This window comes from Megascapheus bottae, chromosome 10 (genome assembly GCF_031878675.1).
Source record: "Megascapheus bottae isolate mThoBot1 chromosome 10, mThoBot2.hap1, whole genome shotgun sequence".
Classification (NCBI taxonomy): Eukaryota; Metazoa; Chordata; class Mammalia; order Rodentia; family Geomyidae; genus Megascapheus; species Megascapheus bottae.
The window spans coordinates 18,690,684-18,708,434 of record NC_143518.1 but is presented as its reverse complement, the minus strand read 5'-3'; the positions used below and the strand labels follow the sequence as shown (position 1 = coordinate 18,708,434).

Genomic DNA, 17,751 nt, shown 5'->3' with positions numbered 1-17,751 from the left:
GTTTGTATGTCATAGATACATATTAATCTATGTAATAAAACATTATGTCTACCCGAAACAAGATTACATTAAGAACCTTACTACATGTCAGGTAATTTTCTTGTATTAATTCACTATAATATTCATTAAATAAATTAGATTTGGATCTCCAGAAGTTAAAAAAAAACATTATGTCTATAGAGTCATAAATTTTTATGTCTATGTAGTTGTGTTTATATTTCCAATACCATGTCCATAGCATCGGGTATGCAAATATTGAGTCATCGTAGATATTCCCTTCTTGAATACTTGTTTGTTAAACATGTCATTTGAAATTTGATGTAAAAATAATGTTAATAAATTCTTTAATAAAAAAATTAAAAATAATAAAAAAGAAGACATCCACCGTATAAGTTGGAATCCTAATATTAATTCTTATTAACAATTAGACTGGATGACATAAAACTATTTAAAAAGTGGTAGCCACCACTTGAATCTTTCTGGAAGTAATTCCTTAGTTAATTTCCTTCCACTCATTTAACTTCTGGTCAGGTGATGATAAAACTGAACAATTTAGTTAACGTAATTATCATCAATTATCACAATTAACATCATTAGAGGATTTTTTCCTCCTTCTTTAACTTTTATAGTCTAGGAACATCGAATACCACTTAATTTAATACATGATAAACTTCTTGGCGGGTTTTTAAAAATCATTTCAAATAATGGTTTGCTTCAGAAAAAGATTTATTAAAGTGATCTCTTCTTGGTAGGACATATATCCTAATGTCGAGCACAGATATCTATATGCTTTGTCAGGCACAGATTTATTATACCATGCAAAGTACATCCATCTTTTCCCTCAATTTAATACTCTTCCCTCATACTTGGTTTTTAAGCTTTTACATTTTACCAACAATTTTTATGTACTATAGCTTATGCTTATGAATGTAAAGTTATATTTAGCAATATTATTTGCAGTTTTATTCTCTTGGGACAGCTAGTTCTTAGGAGTAAATGCTTTTCCTTTGTACATTGCAAGTTTCCTGAAAGTAATTCTGTTGGGCACACCATTCTTTCCTTCACTCCCCCAGATGAACCCAGAAATGCTTGGAATAAGTGTTGATAATGATTTGAATCAGACCGTGTGCAGCCTGCAGGGGGCAAGGGATGTCAGCATAGTTAGATATCCACAGGTTTCCATGGAGAACATAGTTTCACCCTGCCCGAGGTTTTGAGAAATATAAATATGATGTCAACTGGCTCCCACAAGTTCTAAAACTTTTTATCGATCAGCTATCCTGACCTGTGATGCATTGACTCCTTTGGCACACCACTGAAGGAACTGTCTTTAAGAATGAGTTTCAAAACTTTCCTTGGAATAATATAAAGGGAATTGAGTGGTGACATTAGCTAAATGCAATTCTGGGATCATAGAAAATATCACTGAGAAAATATGTCACATATTTTCTGATGGGAGAGTAAGTAGATGCAAATAGAACCCGTGTGAAGTAATGCCTGTACTTCTAGAAAGGAAAGGAGCATGCATACACATATCTTTTGTCACCATGACTACCATCTGACACTCATAGGAGACAGCATTGCTTTATGTAACTTGTAGGGAAATTAAATAAGAGCATGGAGAAAGTCCAGGCTGGGGCTTTGACTTACTTTACTGTTCTCAGTTTTACATGAGGGTATCGTTTTTTCTGATGGTAATCATGGCTTTATCGTACAGGTTGAAGGGGACCAGCTGCCTCCAGGACACACAGTCAGTCAGTATGAGACCTGTAAGATTAGGACCATAAAAGCTGGCACCTTGGAGAAGCTTGTGGAGAACTTGCTGACCGCTTTTGGGGACAATGACTTTACCTATATCAGCATCTTCCTGTCAACGTACCGAGGCTTTGCATCCACTAAAGAAGTGCTGGAGCTGCTGCTGGACAGGTAAGGAGTCAAGGGCTGAGAGTCAGAGGAAATGCAAGGCTGCCCACAGCCAGAAGGCACAAGGTTCTGAATCATGCACACAGCACACTTTGCTGAGAGGCAGATGTGAGGAAAGATTAACTGAATGGATTGACCTTTGGAACACACCACACAAAGATTATGCAGGAGCCACTTCTGTGCTCTGCTTCTGGGGAAATTGCTAATCTATGAAAGCCCAGCATGATTGCGCACACCTGAGAGTCCAGCATTCAGAGGATGTGGCCAGAGATTTGTATGTGGGGCCAGCCTGGGCCACTGTCAAAAACAAACATAAGAACAATGGTAACAAATCCCAATAAAAACAAAACCACCGAAGAGTTAAAAGCAGATATGGTAAATCTAGATTTAACAGTTTCTAGGGTCCAGTTTTTATTTGCCAGCCTAAATTTCTAATTTTACAGAATTTTGTTCAAAATGAGTATGAGTTGTATATAATTCCTATAAATAATCCATGAATCTTCAATATGCTAATCTGTATAAAATGTGGTGCTTCAATCTTAGAGAGTTGTGTCAATCATGATGATGATGACAACCATTGACAATTACCATACATTAGCTAATGTATGAATAAACAGAGATATCACTCGTAATCCATTTGGTTAAGACACAAATGCAATTGAGTAATGTTCACGGTAATTCACAAATGGGCAATCTTTTTGCTTTTTTCTTTCCTTATTATTTAATTAAATTTTTAAAGACTTTATTAACATTGATTTTTATATCATATTTCAAATGACGTGTTGAACAATTAATTTAAAATTTTAAAGTACCATTAAATTGACTTGGTACTGAGGGAAAGGACTGTCAGCCAAACAGTAGATTTAGAATCCTGGAAATCCTCAGTTAAATTCGGATATCCTGGGTTTCTTGCAGAAGGAAGGAGATGAGAGATGGTGATTCCCTTGGGCTTTTTGAATATTGGCTTCTGTTAACTCAGTTCTTTATTTGCTTCTAATTATTGCTTATCTAATATGTAATTTTTTTGTATACTAAGGGAATTAAATTTTTGCCTATTGTTAAAAATGGTCAAGAGGCTAGATCTGAGGAATTTGGTTTGAAGCCAGCCCTGGGATGTGGGGGTGGGGGGGGGAGGGAGGGAACTCCTTGAGATTGTGAGTGGCACTGTGGCTCAAGTAAGTGGTAGAGTGCTCACCTCAAGCAAAAGAAGTTCAGGGACAGCACCCAGGCCAGAGTTTGAGCCCCAAGATTGGCAAAAAAGAAAAGTTCTTTCTTAATTTGTTCCTTGCTTTAAAGTTTATCTATCTCTTAATAATAATATTAAACATTTTATCCCAGTCTTCAGAAAGGATTTTCAATAATCAGGTTTCTATTCCAACAAAAGTAAACTTATGGACAACAGTGTGTCCCGTCCTCAAATTATTTCTCAGTTAGCTTTCTATCATTGTAATAAATAACCTCAGATAAACAAGCGATAAACAGAAGAGTTTTATTTTGGCCCAGACTTTTGAAAGTTCCAGTTCACGATCGGTGTATGGTTTGCAGGCCTGTCATAGTCACTACAAATACAGCAGAGGAAAGCTCAGGTTCTACCACTTCACGGAGTTCCAGTGGGGACATTCAGGGTGCAAACTACAGCAGTAGTTTATTTATAAGTGCATGTAAAATGAGATTATTTGGGTCTGTTTTTGTTCTTATATTCATATTCTGAAATACTCACCAGAGTGTTTTGTTGTTTTCTACCATCCGTTCATATGTTTATGGTACAACAACTCAAGAAATTCTGTAGGTTTTTTTGTATAGTAGTTCTTATCAATTTATTTAGTTTAAAAAATATCTTCATGTAGAAGAAATGCTCAACATCTCTGGTCATAAAAGAAATGCAAATCAAAACAACGCTAAGATTCGACCTCACTCCAGTTAGAATGGCCAGGATCAAGAAATCTAATAACAACATATGCTGGAGGGGATGTGGCCAGGAGGGATCACTACTACACTGTTGGTGGGAGTACAAATTGGTTCAACCACTATGGAAAGCAGTATGGCAGTTCCTCAAAAGGCTAAACATAGAGCTCCCCTATGACCCAGCCATTCCACTACTTGGCATTTACCCAATTGTCCAGAAACTAGGACATACTAAATCCACTAGCACAACAATGTTCATTGCAGCACTATTTACCATATCAAAGATATGGAACCAACCCAGATGTCCCTCAGTTGATGAATGGATCAACAAGATGTGGTCTTTGTACACAATGGAATTCTATGCTTCTGTCAGAAAGAACGACATTGCCCCATTTGTTAGGAAATGGAAAGACTTAGAAAAGATCATATTAAGTGAAGTAAGCCAGACTCAAAGGAACTTAGGCTCAATGGTCTCCCTCATTTGTCATAATCAGTAGAAACCTTGGGCTCTCCTAGAAGAGATTTGCAATAGAGCAAAACCTTGATACAGAAGGCCATATAATATGACACTAATTGAAAGGACCTCCAGGATATAGAAACAAAAGCCATATAATGAATGATTGTTGTACTTAAGGTACTATGTTATCTCTCTGTTCTTTTGTTGTCTCTTGGTTATCTCATATTGTTACAGTATCTCACTTTGTTATCTGATATATCGGATATATTTGTATTTGGTTATTTGAAATTGGATTGGCAAGGGGGGAAAACAAGATGGGGGGCTGGGGGGGAGGGAAATGGGGACCAAAACATGTGAAAGGATATCAATATATGTGAATTAATGCACCTTCTATCTGGCAAATATCATGTAACCCTTTTATTAATTACAATAAAAATATAAAAAAATCTTCATGTAGTTATACAAAGGGATTTAAATTCAATATGTCAGTTTATGACTACACTGCATCTTGGTCCATGTCATCCTTTCCATCATTTATTCCATCTCTCCCAAACTCACTCATTCCCTCAGTTTTCCTAGTTCAATTTTCACAAATATATAATGAATGTTATGACTGCATATGAATCCTGGAATGTAAACTTGTAGGACTGGTGAATCTTTTTTTTAAAATCATTGCTTGCTTACTTATATAATAGTTCGAGTAGAAATTGGTCAATTATGTGACTTTGTTTTGGTAATTCATACTTATAAAGAGATGCAGCATGCTAGCTGTTGTAGACAATACAGGAAATAACTCACAACCTTTAAAACATTAAAACACTTGTACAAATTTCCTTTGGAATTGGTAACCTCTTCTGGGCTGACTCTATTACTAATAGGCCACAGATGGTTATGATGGACAAAGAAGTACAGCTGAGTCCTGCTGTCATCCTAAACAGTGTATACACACACACACACACACACACACACACACACACACACACACAGGAACAAGTGTGTTTAATCTATGGCTGGTAGACATCAAGCTTTTATTTGATCATTTTAAAAATCTTGTCTTTGTTTTCCTATGGGTAGGCATATCAGATTTTTAAAAATATGAACTGGATAACAATGATTAATCAAGGAAAGTTTAAATGATATTGAATTCAAACTACCATTTAAGATATAACTGAAGAGTTAAGATTTATTTTGTACCATGTGAATGAACCAAAACTTTTTTTTTAATTCAGTCCTCAGCTTGCTTCTGTAAAAGGAAGAATCACGTAGTGAATACCACAGAACATACAGCACTCATGCAAGTGGAACTTAGGATATAGGACTTAGTTTTTTTTCTGCAGTGGGTTTACTATGAAACTGCCAGTACTTAACCTCCAGGATCCCCTACTTGGCAATATACTCTACATAACTTTTATGTTTTTAATTTTGCCTTCTTTTTCTTTGAAAGGACCTCTCAAATTATGTATGCGTGTCCTATAAAACTTGGATCAGCCCTTACTATTTTACTGCAAAAGGTAGGAACGACACTTACGGATCAAGTAGATAGCAACTTGAGGTGTAAAATGAAGCCCTAATAGTAATGTATGGCTGATGAAGCAAATGACGCAAGGCCTAGACCTTCAGGGAAATAAATCCCATTTGTTTTGCTTTCTTTGCAGAAGCTTAGATTGTTCATTTATACAAATCTCAATGTGAATATTTCCTCCTCACATTTAGATTTCCTCTGTGGTTAGGCTTCAGTCCTGGTTAAATTGAACTAAAATGCACATGCTGTGAAACACTACGTTTCTAACTTGGTTGTGGGGACTTTTGATGTTGATAATTAGGAGGAAGTAATTTTGTTCGGTTTTGTATAAACTTGCCTGTTCTGAAGACAAGCATTTGAAATATTATTTTCAGAGCATAGATTGTGTTACAGTTGTTTGTGGGCCTCTGATTTAATTTTAAGTTATTTCTTTTTGTTTTTTAATAATAGATTGCCTATGTTTTGTAAAATTAACACGAAGAAGTTGTTATAGCAAGTGCTAATTGTATAATAGATTGAAAGCAGGTGCTGCAATATTTATTTCCTACCAAAGATCAGCTTGGTCGAAGTCATTTTGATTTTACTTCAGTCTTTCCAGTTGTGGTTTTTCTTGTATAGAACTGTTTGCTTTCAAAGAGTTTTTTTTTTAATCTATGGACAATGGTGTGAATTTATGGTTGTTTCCGTGTATTTACGGTATCCTTAACTTGGGGTGATCAGTATTCACAAGGGCCCCAGTTTCCTGTGCTTCTTAGCTATGGCTCAAAGTTAATTCTAGGCTACATCGACCTCCTTCTGATCCAAGAGGAAGTTATGTAATTTGGGGGTAACTATTTGCATTGGGACTTTGAGATATTATTTTTTCTAATTTCAAGCATGCATTCCCTCAAAAATCGATTCTTCCCACTTGAAAAAACAAGGTTGAGTTAAACGCTACCGGCATCAAGTGCAGGCAGAAAACTGAGAAATCCACCATTGTATACAAGTATGCAGATTTTTCTTTAGGTAGTTGTCACAGAGACTATCTTTAGGACTATTTCTTGAACATTTAGCAGAATGTCAACAATGCATAGTAGGTCCAGGTCTCTAGAAATCCTGGTCAAACCACTGATGGCACCTGGGGCTCATGGCAGAAAGTACTGGATAGGGGTCTGAGTTACTCCTTTCAAGTGAACTTTCCCAGAGGAAGACTCTTGGGGAGGTTAAAGGTTGAGGCCATCTGCAAACCTATGTTTTAAAACTTGACTTTGCTTATTTATGTCACAGAGAAGAGGCTAATTCAGTGGGTCTTTGAACTCATTTCTTCTTCCCATGTTTGCTTGCCATGTGTTTTCACAGACTTTATCTCATTTCGTTTACTTATTAGAACCCTATGTTTACAGATGAGAGAGCACTGTGGCTCAGAAACATTCAACTAGCAAATGGTAGAGCTGGAATTAAAGCCTATTCTATCTCTTTATGTCACAGAATCTCTTTGCTAGGGTACCATGGCACCCCCCCCCATGATTTTTTTAAATGTCATTTTAAAAAGATATGGGAAGCACTCTTTAGTCATCTGTCTCACTACTTTATTTATTTTTGCTCAGAAACAGTATTTCTTGAGCTCTGCTTCTGTATACAGTTGTAGAAAATTCTCTATCAGGTATTGTAACAAACATTTGGTAGAAAGCACGTACAAATCTATTCAGTGCCCAAAAAAGCTTTCTTAGTGTGAGAAGCTGGCTGAACATTTTTAAGATGCATGTAATATGTTCCAAATGACTTTTTGTTAAACCTCATTTAAAAATAATTAAGTTTTTAGTGCTCAGATTAGACTTGGCACTTGCCAAGTATTCATAGATGCCTGCTGGAACTCACACCAGTAAAAAGATTCCTTCTGTCTCTTTAAGTAGGAGGCAAGGTTTCTGTTATCTCCCTAACTGTTCTTCAGATCAAGGGGGAGGAGGAGCTGTTGGGAGCAGATCTTGTAGAGGCTCACATTAACTGCTATAGTGACCTCAACCACCCCAACACTTATATTTAATTATTATTAATGAATTCAACTCTTTTATAGATCTGATTAACCCCAGAGTTATTTATTAATGTTTAACATCCATCATTTGCATAGGAAAGTGTTTCAAAATACTGCCATACCACCCTCCATGAATTTTAGTAACTCCTCCTCAAACTGTCCACGGGGCCAAAAGGAAACAAGTAGAATGTTTGTCCCCTCTCACTCCCAAGCATAGTAAAGATTAGGGCCTATTGATTAGTCGGCTCCAGGATGCACATGCCATGCATTTAGTGAGAAAGCTTTCAGGAAATCTTCACATTGCTTTATGTCCTTCCTAGCTTAAAATGCAGATGTGCTGCATTTTACTGAAATGCATTAAAACTGTTTCTTAAGATTTATAGTGGAGAAGTTGAAGTATTCAGGTCTGGGTGTTGGGGACTCCTTAGGCAAAATAAACTCGTGAATATGTTATGCATTAAAGACAAATTGCATGCAGATCCTATTTCCTGTGATTGAGTAAAATGAGACTATTGGCTGGTATACATAAAGAAGGGATTGCAAACAAGAACTATGGGAAGCACTGGTATTAAAATGTCTCCAACATAGAAAAGAACACTGAATATTTGAGTAGGGCACAATCTCTTTGAAAGCCTCATGCTCTTTCTGGTTCATACTTGATCTAGTGAAGAGCTGCATAACTTTGAAAGCTGATGATACATCTTTTGTAACAATTTCATCCATTTGTGCAAGTAGACTAATCCTTGCCCTCTCCATGATGTCTGCATTTGAATCTCTAGAATCTATGCATTTGTTTGGTTATGTGGCAAAGGGAATGGAGGTTGCTGATGGAATTAAGATTGCTAATCAGTCAACTTTAACACAGGGAGATTGTTTTGAATTATCTAGTAATCATCTGGGTCTTTAAATAGAACAGACAGAAGCAGAAAATAATCAGAGAAAGACTAAGAAAGATGGAAACAGGATCGGAGAGGTGTTGTGCTACTGGCTTGATGGGGGAAGGGACCCTCAAGGCTGTAGGGAGGACAGTTTGTTCCTAGAGTCTCTAGAAGAGCACACAGCTTGATGACCACTTAGTTTTTCGCCTCCTGAGACCTGGATCAGACTTGTCATACAAAAACTATTAACCAGTAAACTTGTTTGAATAAAATAATAGATTCATTGGAGCACGAGTGATTTAAAAACAAAAAACAAAAAACAAAAAAATCAAGGAAAACCCCAAGGAAATCTCCTTGAAGAGATTGACTCCAGCAACTGAGTGCACAGGGGCTGAAGGATGTGGAAGGTCACGTGTTGCCTTCACCTTTGTTCTATTCAGAGCCTCCTGCCCTGGTCAGCTGTTTGTCTCTATGCTCAGCTGCAGGAAGCCAGGCAGGAAACAAAAGACTCAGCTTGGCCAGGAGCATTGTTCCTATTTTCCCCCTGTAACTATGCCAATTGCTTTGGGATAGATAACCAGAAAACTTACCATAGTGCTGTTTTAGAATAACTGCCCCTTCTCCCCATCCATAATCACATGAGGAAAATGGAAATAACTAGTGGAAATAGTGTGGTTAGCTATCGATTTTTTTTCCCAAAGTGGTCCTGACTCCCACCCAGAAGTGCAGTGGGAATACTTGGTGATTTCAGAACCCTGGTTTTACCTTATGAAGAGATGGCACTGCCCGCTATGTTAAGAGAGATAGAAGGATGTTATCAGAGCTTGGCTGCAGATCATAACCAGGCAGACTTCCTTTTCCTGAAATGGGATTCAGAAAACTAAAGTGGTGTTTTATTATTTTAAAACAAAATAAAAATGGCATGCAGTTATCTCTTCCTCTCCTCCTCCTCTTCTTCTTCCTCTTCTTTTTTCTTCTCCTTCTTCAAAAAGAATACTGAACCATCTGCTTGGTTTTTTTTGTTGTTGTTGTCTTTTTGCCAGTCCTGGGGCTTGAGCACTGTCCTTAGGCTTTCTCAAGGCTAGAGCTCTACCACTTGAGCCACAACACCAATTTGGGCTTTTTCTATGCATGTGGTACCAAGGAATCCAACCCTGGTTTCGTGCATGCTAGGCAAGCACTCTACCACTAGGCCAAACTCCCAGCCCTTTTGTTTGTTTGTTTTTTCATTTTAAGTATGCTATGGTTATAAACTACAAAACTGACAAAAAAGGGAAAGGCAACAATATTGTCTAGGGGTCTAAGATTCATTCTAAGGTTTATTTTATCTGCCAGTTAAAGAATTAAAGGGCAGGGAAGTATTTAAAGTAGACAGAAGAAGTTTATTTGAAAGTAAAAGAAACAACGAAAGGAAATTTAGCTCCTCAGAGCTTGCTGTCTGAGGTCTGGCCCACTGTATACAGGATCTCTCCCCTTAGAGCAAACTCCTATTCTAATTGGTCAAGGAATGGATATGCATTGTGTGATGGTTTGCTGCCTTAAAATATCACACGTGGAAATCTGTCTGTGATTGGATCACCTATCTCCAGACATAAGTAGAGAAGGGGTTGCTGATTGGATGGAGGCTGAGGCTGAGCCATAGCTATGAAGGGCACATGTGTCTTGTTGAGTCATTCCCCTCCATGTTGGAGCCAATCCTGGCTGCCATTTTTAGCCCTATCCAAGGAGGCCTAACTTGCACTCAGCAATGTGTGACTGGTAGCTGGAAGGTTTTTAATTCATCTTTGACAATCTCCTCTCCTCTCCCTCCCTTTCTTTCTCTTCCTTCCTCCTTCCCTCTCTTCCTCCATTACTTCTTTCCTTCTCCTTCTTTCATGCTGGGAATAGAAGTTTATTAGGAGGCTAAGTGCTCTTCTTGAGCTATGCCTTTAGCCCTCTTTTATCTTTTTCCAACCATGAGAAAAACTTTTCCTTGAGAACCAGACCTCATGAGTGCGAAGCCCAAAAAAGGGTTAATGGCTCAGACTTTTGAGTTCTTCCTTTCTGCTGGAGAACACAGTTTTCTCTTCTTGTCTTTGACCCTTATCTTTCCTTGAGCAACCAACCTCACAGTGGGACTGGGACTTTTGTGAGGTAGGCTTGGTGGCCATGACCTAATTCTTGGTTGGACTTGGGTGAAGAGGTACCTGCTATGGTGGATCTTATTTATATGATTTTAAAACCCCTGTAGCTGATCTGAGGTCCTCATTTCAAAGTCTGTACTTCACTGCGGCCTTCAGTGGTGTTCTGACATCTGCAGGCTATTCCACCTGAGTCAGGGTCAGCTACTGGACATTTTTCTCATTCTTGACCTGTGTTCTATGGGTCAGTTAAAGAAAAATACCTAAATGTTCCAAGGTTGGGGTTTATTAAAAAGCAAAGACTCCCTGAGGTCCTGCAGTCAGCAGCTTCCTGTGAGGTCTGTATTTTCTCTACTTCCTGCCTTTCTGTTATTTCACCATCCCTAATAAGTACCTTCTTCCCCCTCTCTCTCCCCACAGCCTTTTCTTACTCAGAGAAGTAGAAGTAAATGAATTTTACTTAGTGTTTAAGTGTGACCCAAGTGCAAGCTCTTGGGTTCAGCAGTAAGCAAGATAAAAGACTAAAATGAAAGACTGTTACAGTCTACCATGGGCGCTTTACTGTCCCTGTTTCCTCCATGTTTCACCCCTACTCACTCTGCTTCTCACCAGCCTTGACATCCTGCTGCTGATCCAAGGGCTTCTACTGGCCCTTCCCACCATTGCAAGACTCTCCTTAGAGACATGCAGTACTCATTGCTTCACCTCCTGAGGGTTTATACCACCTCCACATTGGGCCTTCCTTGAGAGCCCAATATGACCTTGCATCAGGCCCAGACACTCTTACTTGCTTTATTTTTCTATGTTGTGCTTTTTGCTTATTGGATCAATATATATGAACAATTATTAGATTTCTTTTGTCTGTTCCCTCTACAATGTGTGTTCCATGAAAACAGGGACTTTGATTTGTTCAATGATATGTTCTTCATGGCTAGAATGGCATAGCACTTGAAAAACAATGAATAACTGAATGGATGTCAGAATGGCTTATTGGTTCTAAGCTTGAAGTGTTATGATGTGGTGAGAGAGACATAAATGAATAGGTAAATAAGATTGTACAGCTTGTATGGGAGGGTAGTGACTGAAACTGGGCTCAGGCTTGCTTGTCAAAATCCAACTCCCTGCTTCACTTACTGGACATATCTGCCAGGGTTTATGACCTAAGGTCTCCTCATTTGTCTCACCTGTAAAATTGGAATAATACCACCCTGTAGAATGAAATGAAACCATCCTGTAAAACACAATGCCTGGCATATAATAAATTATCAGTGATAGTACCTGCTATTATTATGGGCTCATTGGCCAGACTAAATAGAGTATTAGAAATTCTTCAGGACGACCTCTGTCCTTTCTGTTGTTATTGAGACTTTATTGTCTGGGAGCAAAGGTGAGGATGGTGCCAAACACAGTCTGTCCCAGGGGAGTTTCTTTGAATCATCAATACTCCTAGCTCTTCTGTTCCCAATACAAATGAAACATTTTGTTTCCCAGATGGGCTCCGGATTATAGACATCCCCTTAGAAAATAACTTTTTCCTGTTCAACCATCAGCAATCAATTAAATAGTGTGTTGGCTTTCCCTTTTTCTTTTCTATTTTCTAGGCTTCAGTACAGCTTAAGGCTGTACTTAGGAGGTATTTGTAAATCTTTCTTTTGCCTTGTGATAACAGAGAACACTATGTTGAGAGTCATCTGACAATTTGTATTTTGATTTAAGTTTTATAAGTAGCCATTTAAAGAAGGGCAATTGCTCACTGGTAAGCCTTCTTAAGATGTTAGGGCTTTGATCTTAAATCCTGGGGAGGCTTTGCAGAAATTGGAGATGGCGTTGCTGACAGGTTTGTCTGTAGCTTTTGTACTGCTGTTAATTAAACACACATACACACACCCTTTATTTACTATCCTGGAGTAAAAGAATTGAACTTGACTTTGATTTTTGATATGTGCAGGTTTACAGAAACATCAAAGAAACATTCTTAATCTAATAAAACTTTACTCTCAGACAAACATAAAAGAGTTCTTGATTCCCAAAGCTAGTTTATCTTTTCCTTTAAAGCATTTATTCTCCTCAATGATAAGAAAGGTTCAGGGCTAAATGAACATCCCTGCCTAGTCCTTTAAGTTTTAGAAGGTTATACGCTCTGTGCTCTTATCCTGTGTTTAAGTTGCAGTACATATACTTTCCCATTTTTTGTACTGTTGATGCCTCCAAGATCTCCATCTTAAAATTCTTAAAGCTTAACTTTAGACTTCCTAAATAATCATATATTTTTGTGTTCCTAAGCCTTTTGTGCTCCTAAGCCCTCAGAAGTGAAAACACAGCAAGGCTAAGACACTTGTAACAACAGAGGCAAGTCTGAACCCGGTGATGAGGAAGTGCTTTATGTCTGCTCCTGGAAGCCCCTGGACACTTATTTAATCACAACCAGCATGTGTGTGAGTGACAAAGAGAAGGGAGCAGAAGAGACCAACATCCTACTCACATAGAATTTACATTCTCATGGACAATTAGCACAATAATGATAGTCATTTTAGAATGTATTAATAAGACTTTAGAGAACAATAAGATAGCAAAGGGGATGGTGTTCAGGTTGATTTGACTTTTAAGGAGGCTGGCTAAGGGCAGGAGTATCCAGTGGGCCTGGGAGCCAGTGAGTGAGTGAGTGAGTAGGAATTTTGAGAGAAGAGTACAAGTCTTGGGCCTTGTGAGAAGATCAAGACCCTGACCTTTTTTCAGATGGGAGTCCTCAGAGTACTTGAGTGGAGCTGTGGCATAATGTGGTTTACATTAACCAGGATTAACAATGACTGTGGCGCAAAACTAAGACTAGACAACTAAGTGACTGTTAGTTACATTGACCCAATTCAAAGATGGTGATGGAAGCAACAGAAGTGACAGGAGTGTTTTGCTTCAGTTACATTGTTACGGCAAAGCCAAAGGATCTTCTGATAGATTGGGTAGAAGCCAGGCAAGGATAATTGCAAGATCTGAGCCTGAGCATCTGGACTGCCTATCATTGATAGATCACTCCAGTGGTGGTTATGAGAAAGAACTATGTATCATCTCAGCAATTGCTTATGGATGGTACTAGCTAATGAGCAAGAGCTTTTCTATCCACAGAATGTTGGCACTGTCTGCTCACATACTGCAGCATTACATTTTCTGGGAGGAATTATGAGAGGCATTGATGCTATCAAACATCTACTGTAGCTCTTGAAAAGTGCAGCAAAGAGTATGAGAGAAGCTAAAGTAGAGATCATGACTAGAAGATTCTGGGAACCTCTGGGACAGTGAAGTATATATCTTCCTATTGAAAGTGTTTTCCTTTTTTATTTCAATCTCTCGTAGCATCCAATCCAAAGATGAAGGTTATTTCCAGAATAACCAGAGAAACTGTGTGAACTAATTATTATGACAAAAACAAAGATTAAGGCCCACATTTTGTCCTAGAGGGCTGTCAGGAGAAGAGTTCAAGGGTCACTGTAATCAGATCGTTTATGACGGACAGTGGCTTTCCAAGAATCTCCCTCTTCCCTGTACCCACCCCAATCTTTCCTGCTTCTGCAAACCACCAAGTCCATTGTAAGAGAACAAGAGGACAGAGTTCACTACCATGGTGGTCAAGCACAGAGCCAAAACCATTGCTATTCTGTTTATTTACCGGTAAATCTCATTTCCCATCCCTGCTTGCCTTAAGTCGGGTTGAGGATATCTTAATCTGACTCAGTTCTTATCTCAGGAAGAGCAAAGGGTAGCTCCGGAAGCCCTGTAAATAGGTGCAGTGTAGAATGAAGAGGAACAGGGAGGGTGGAGACCAGTGGAAACTATCATTGTGAGGCCAAGAAATCCATAAGGCTGATGAGCTGGAGAACAGAGCAAGTGGGGAGGGGCGATGCCTTAGGGCACCAACTGGAACCAAGATGGGGTGGCAGGGACACCAGATGGACTGGCATTTGGTCAAGCCAGATGGTGGGCTTTTATTTTTAAAAGGATTTGTAAATCCCAGGAACAAGGAAACCATAAGGGCACTAAGGGCCTTTAATCCCATTATGGAAGACAAGAGTGTGCTCTTTAAAAAATGTAAACCCACCAGTTATAGCATTTTTGTTATCCAAACCTTGGGGCAGACAACCAGCTTTTGAACCTCCAGGGACTCTGAATTCTTTTTTTGTTGGCAGAAAACACTGCAGAAATAGTCTAGGCATTAGAAGTTAATAGAAAGACTCCTGCTCAAGAACTGAATGTGATTATACTAAATGTCCTTAGGACCAAACACAACATGATGCACTTGTACACAATGGACCTGCTTACATGTGGAGTTGGAAGAACAACTATTAGTATACATAGTGACTGCTCAAACTGTTGAGGAAAATTTGAGTGTATAGCAAGTAAGATTTGAAAACCGAAGCATTTACTGCTTTCTAAAAAAGAAAAAAAAATCCAGCCCCTGAGCCTCCTTTGCACCTTTCTCAGGTGCTGTTTCTAGACCAGTTTGGCTTGCTGTATACCCACTGTTGTTCTCCTGTGACACAAAATCATATTCTTCAGTCCTCATTTGTATCCAAACCCTTAGTTGAGGGCCGAGAGTTATTTCTAGGTCCCCGCCCCCCAACAGGATATACCCCTAAAGAGATCTGACTTGGGTGGAGCATGGAGACATCATTTTATGCCCACATATGGCCTGAGCACAGAAATAGTGCTCATGGAGCCACGTGTCTCCTATGTGGACAAAGAAAGTGAGGGAGTATAGTTGTATGCAGCAGAAATCTGGAGGAATCTGCCTTCTTTGTATCATAGAGTGTCTGATTCTTCTGCTGACATCAACAACTGTAACAATTCATATAAATGTTAAATATGAAAAGAAGATTTTAGGCTAGTTTTGGTGATTCCCATCTGTAATTCCAGCTACTCTGGAGGATCATTGTCAAAAGCCAGATGGGGCAAAAAGTTAGTAAGAGCTCCATCTCAATCAGTAAGGTGTGGTCCCAGCTACAAGGCAGGCAATGTGCAGGAAGAATCACGGGCTATCCTGGGACCTGGGCAACAACACATCCATTTGAAAAATAGCTAAGGCTAACAAAGAGTTGGGGGTGTGCTCACATGATAAAGTGCCTGTCTACCGAGTATGAGGCCTTGAGTTCAAGTTTCAGTACCAGAAAATAAAGTTTTGTATGGTATGATCATCAAACCACTTTACTGTTTGTAATATACAAATGTATCCATTAGTGACTGTCAAGAATACTGTATCATTTCAGCTATTTCCTAAATATTGCTATCATTAATTACTCCTGAAAATGAGTAATTGTTAGCTAGGTGATGGTATCCCACGCTTCTAATTTTAGCTACTCAGGAGACTGAGTTTGGGGGATTAAGGTTCAAAGTCAGCCAAAGCAAGAAAATATGTGAGACTCCATGCCAAGTTAACTAGCAAAATTGCACGCTGAAGACATTGTTCATTTCATGCCAGCCATGAGCAAGCAAGCCAAAGAAGAGTGGAAGGTCTCGACTTCAAGCCAAAAGAATAACGATTATTTTCTGGTTGACGTTGGAAAGAGTGGTTTTCAATACCACTGACTGTTTTTGCTCACTTACTTTTCTGTCTTGAAGGTACGGAAACCTAACAAGCCCAAATTGTGAAGAAGATGGAAGCCAGAGCTCCGCAGAGTCCAGGACGGTGATCAGGAAGTGAGTATCTTCTTCCCATCTGAGCTCTCATGAAGACAGTGCAGTAGAGAATGTGGTGTAGCACAACTGCCTTTTCCTTTGCAGTGCTGCCATGATCTCTCCTACAGTGTCTAAGCACAGACTTATTTTTGATTATCTACTAATGTCCATTTATCCCGTAAAAATGTATCGAGCACCTCTTATTTGCTAGGCATTGTTCTAAGGGAGACAAGATAATAAACAAGTAAACTTTTTGTTTAAAGTTAGTGTTTTAGTAGAGAGAAAGAAAGAGTAAACACCAAAGCATGAAGAAGAATAAAACAGGTGGGGTCTATAGGGTCTGATTGCATAACTGTCCCTGGCAGGGGTTCTGATCTGGTGATCTGTGAACACAGCTGCATGAGTTGCCACATAAGCCTGTGAATAACCAGGCTGGAAGTGTGATTGGGGGGGGATGTGGAGGAGGGAGGGAGAGCTCCAAAGCAGACATGGTGTTGATGGTGTTGGAGAAGCCATGAAGAAGCATAGTACGTGAGCTGCTCACCTGGGAAGGTTATGTGAGGGCTGGGGGACAAGACCACCTGAAGATGCAAAGCACATTGGAAAAGACATTGAATTTGCTTTAGTGTTTGCAAACTGTGCTGTGGCCTAACTTATATTCCAGAAGGTTTCTTTGGCTCTGGGAAATAGATCATGTTTATGGGGCTAGGGCAAGGGCTGGGGACCAAGGACCGGATCAGGGAGGCTGCTTAGACCCCCTTATAAGGATTTGGGCAAGGACGGACAGCAGAGTGAACTGCCAACAGAATCAGAAGCCTCTGCTGTTGGAAGATGTGCTGCAGTGGGTGGGTTCACAAATGCCCTGTGCTTTGAGTGATCTGTGGGCTATAACCATGAGTGTATGAAACAAGAAAGGTCAGTAGTGAAGAGCAGGCTGGATTGGGAGTGTGGATTAGTAAGGTTGTCTTATTAGACATTTTAATTTGGAGTAGTTGGATGAATCTAGATGTCAGGGAGCCATCCAGAATGGACATCCATACTTGAGCATCCTTATTCTAAAGGGAGAAAGAGAGAGAAGACAATGACCAGGTCTGGACCTCCGTTCCTTCAGTGTACAGAGTTAGGAATGCAGGGTCTAGTAGAGGAGACTAGAATAGAGCAGATGTGGGGAAGGTGAAGCAGGAGCACAGGGTATTGGGTCTAGAGCCCATGGATGAAGTGAGCAGAGCCTGGAAAATGGTTACTGTTCTTCAGGGCTATTTATTCATTTA

The 17,751-nt window shown here is 39.3% G+C and overlaps 1 protein-coding gene across 4 annotated transcripts in view; it reads left to right on the top strand.

The window, feature by feature from the left end:
* Rgl1 (ral guanine nucleotide dissociation stimulator like 1) overlaps positions 1-17,751 on the top strand; it is a 225,506-nt gene that overhangs the window by 147,296 nt on the left and 60,459 nt on the right. For all 4 annotated transcript variants that reach the window (XM_090340261.1, XM_090340263.1, XM_090340262.1 and 1 more), the window contains 2 exons: positions 1,718-1,926; positions 16,424-16,501. In XM_090340261.1, the coding sequence (XP_090196387.1) occupies positions 1,718-1,926; positions 16,424-16,501 (287 nt within the window). The remainder of the gene's footprint in view (positions 1-1,717; positions 1,927-16,423; positions 16,502-17,751) is intronic.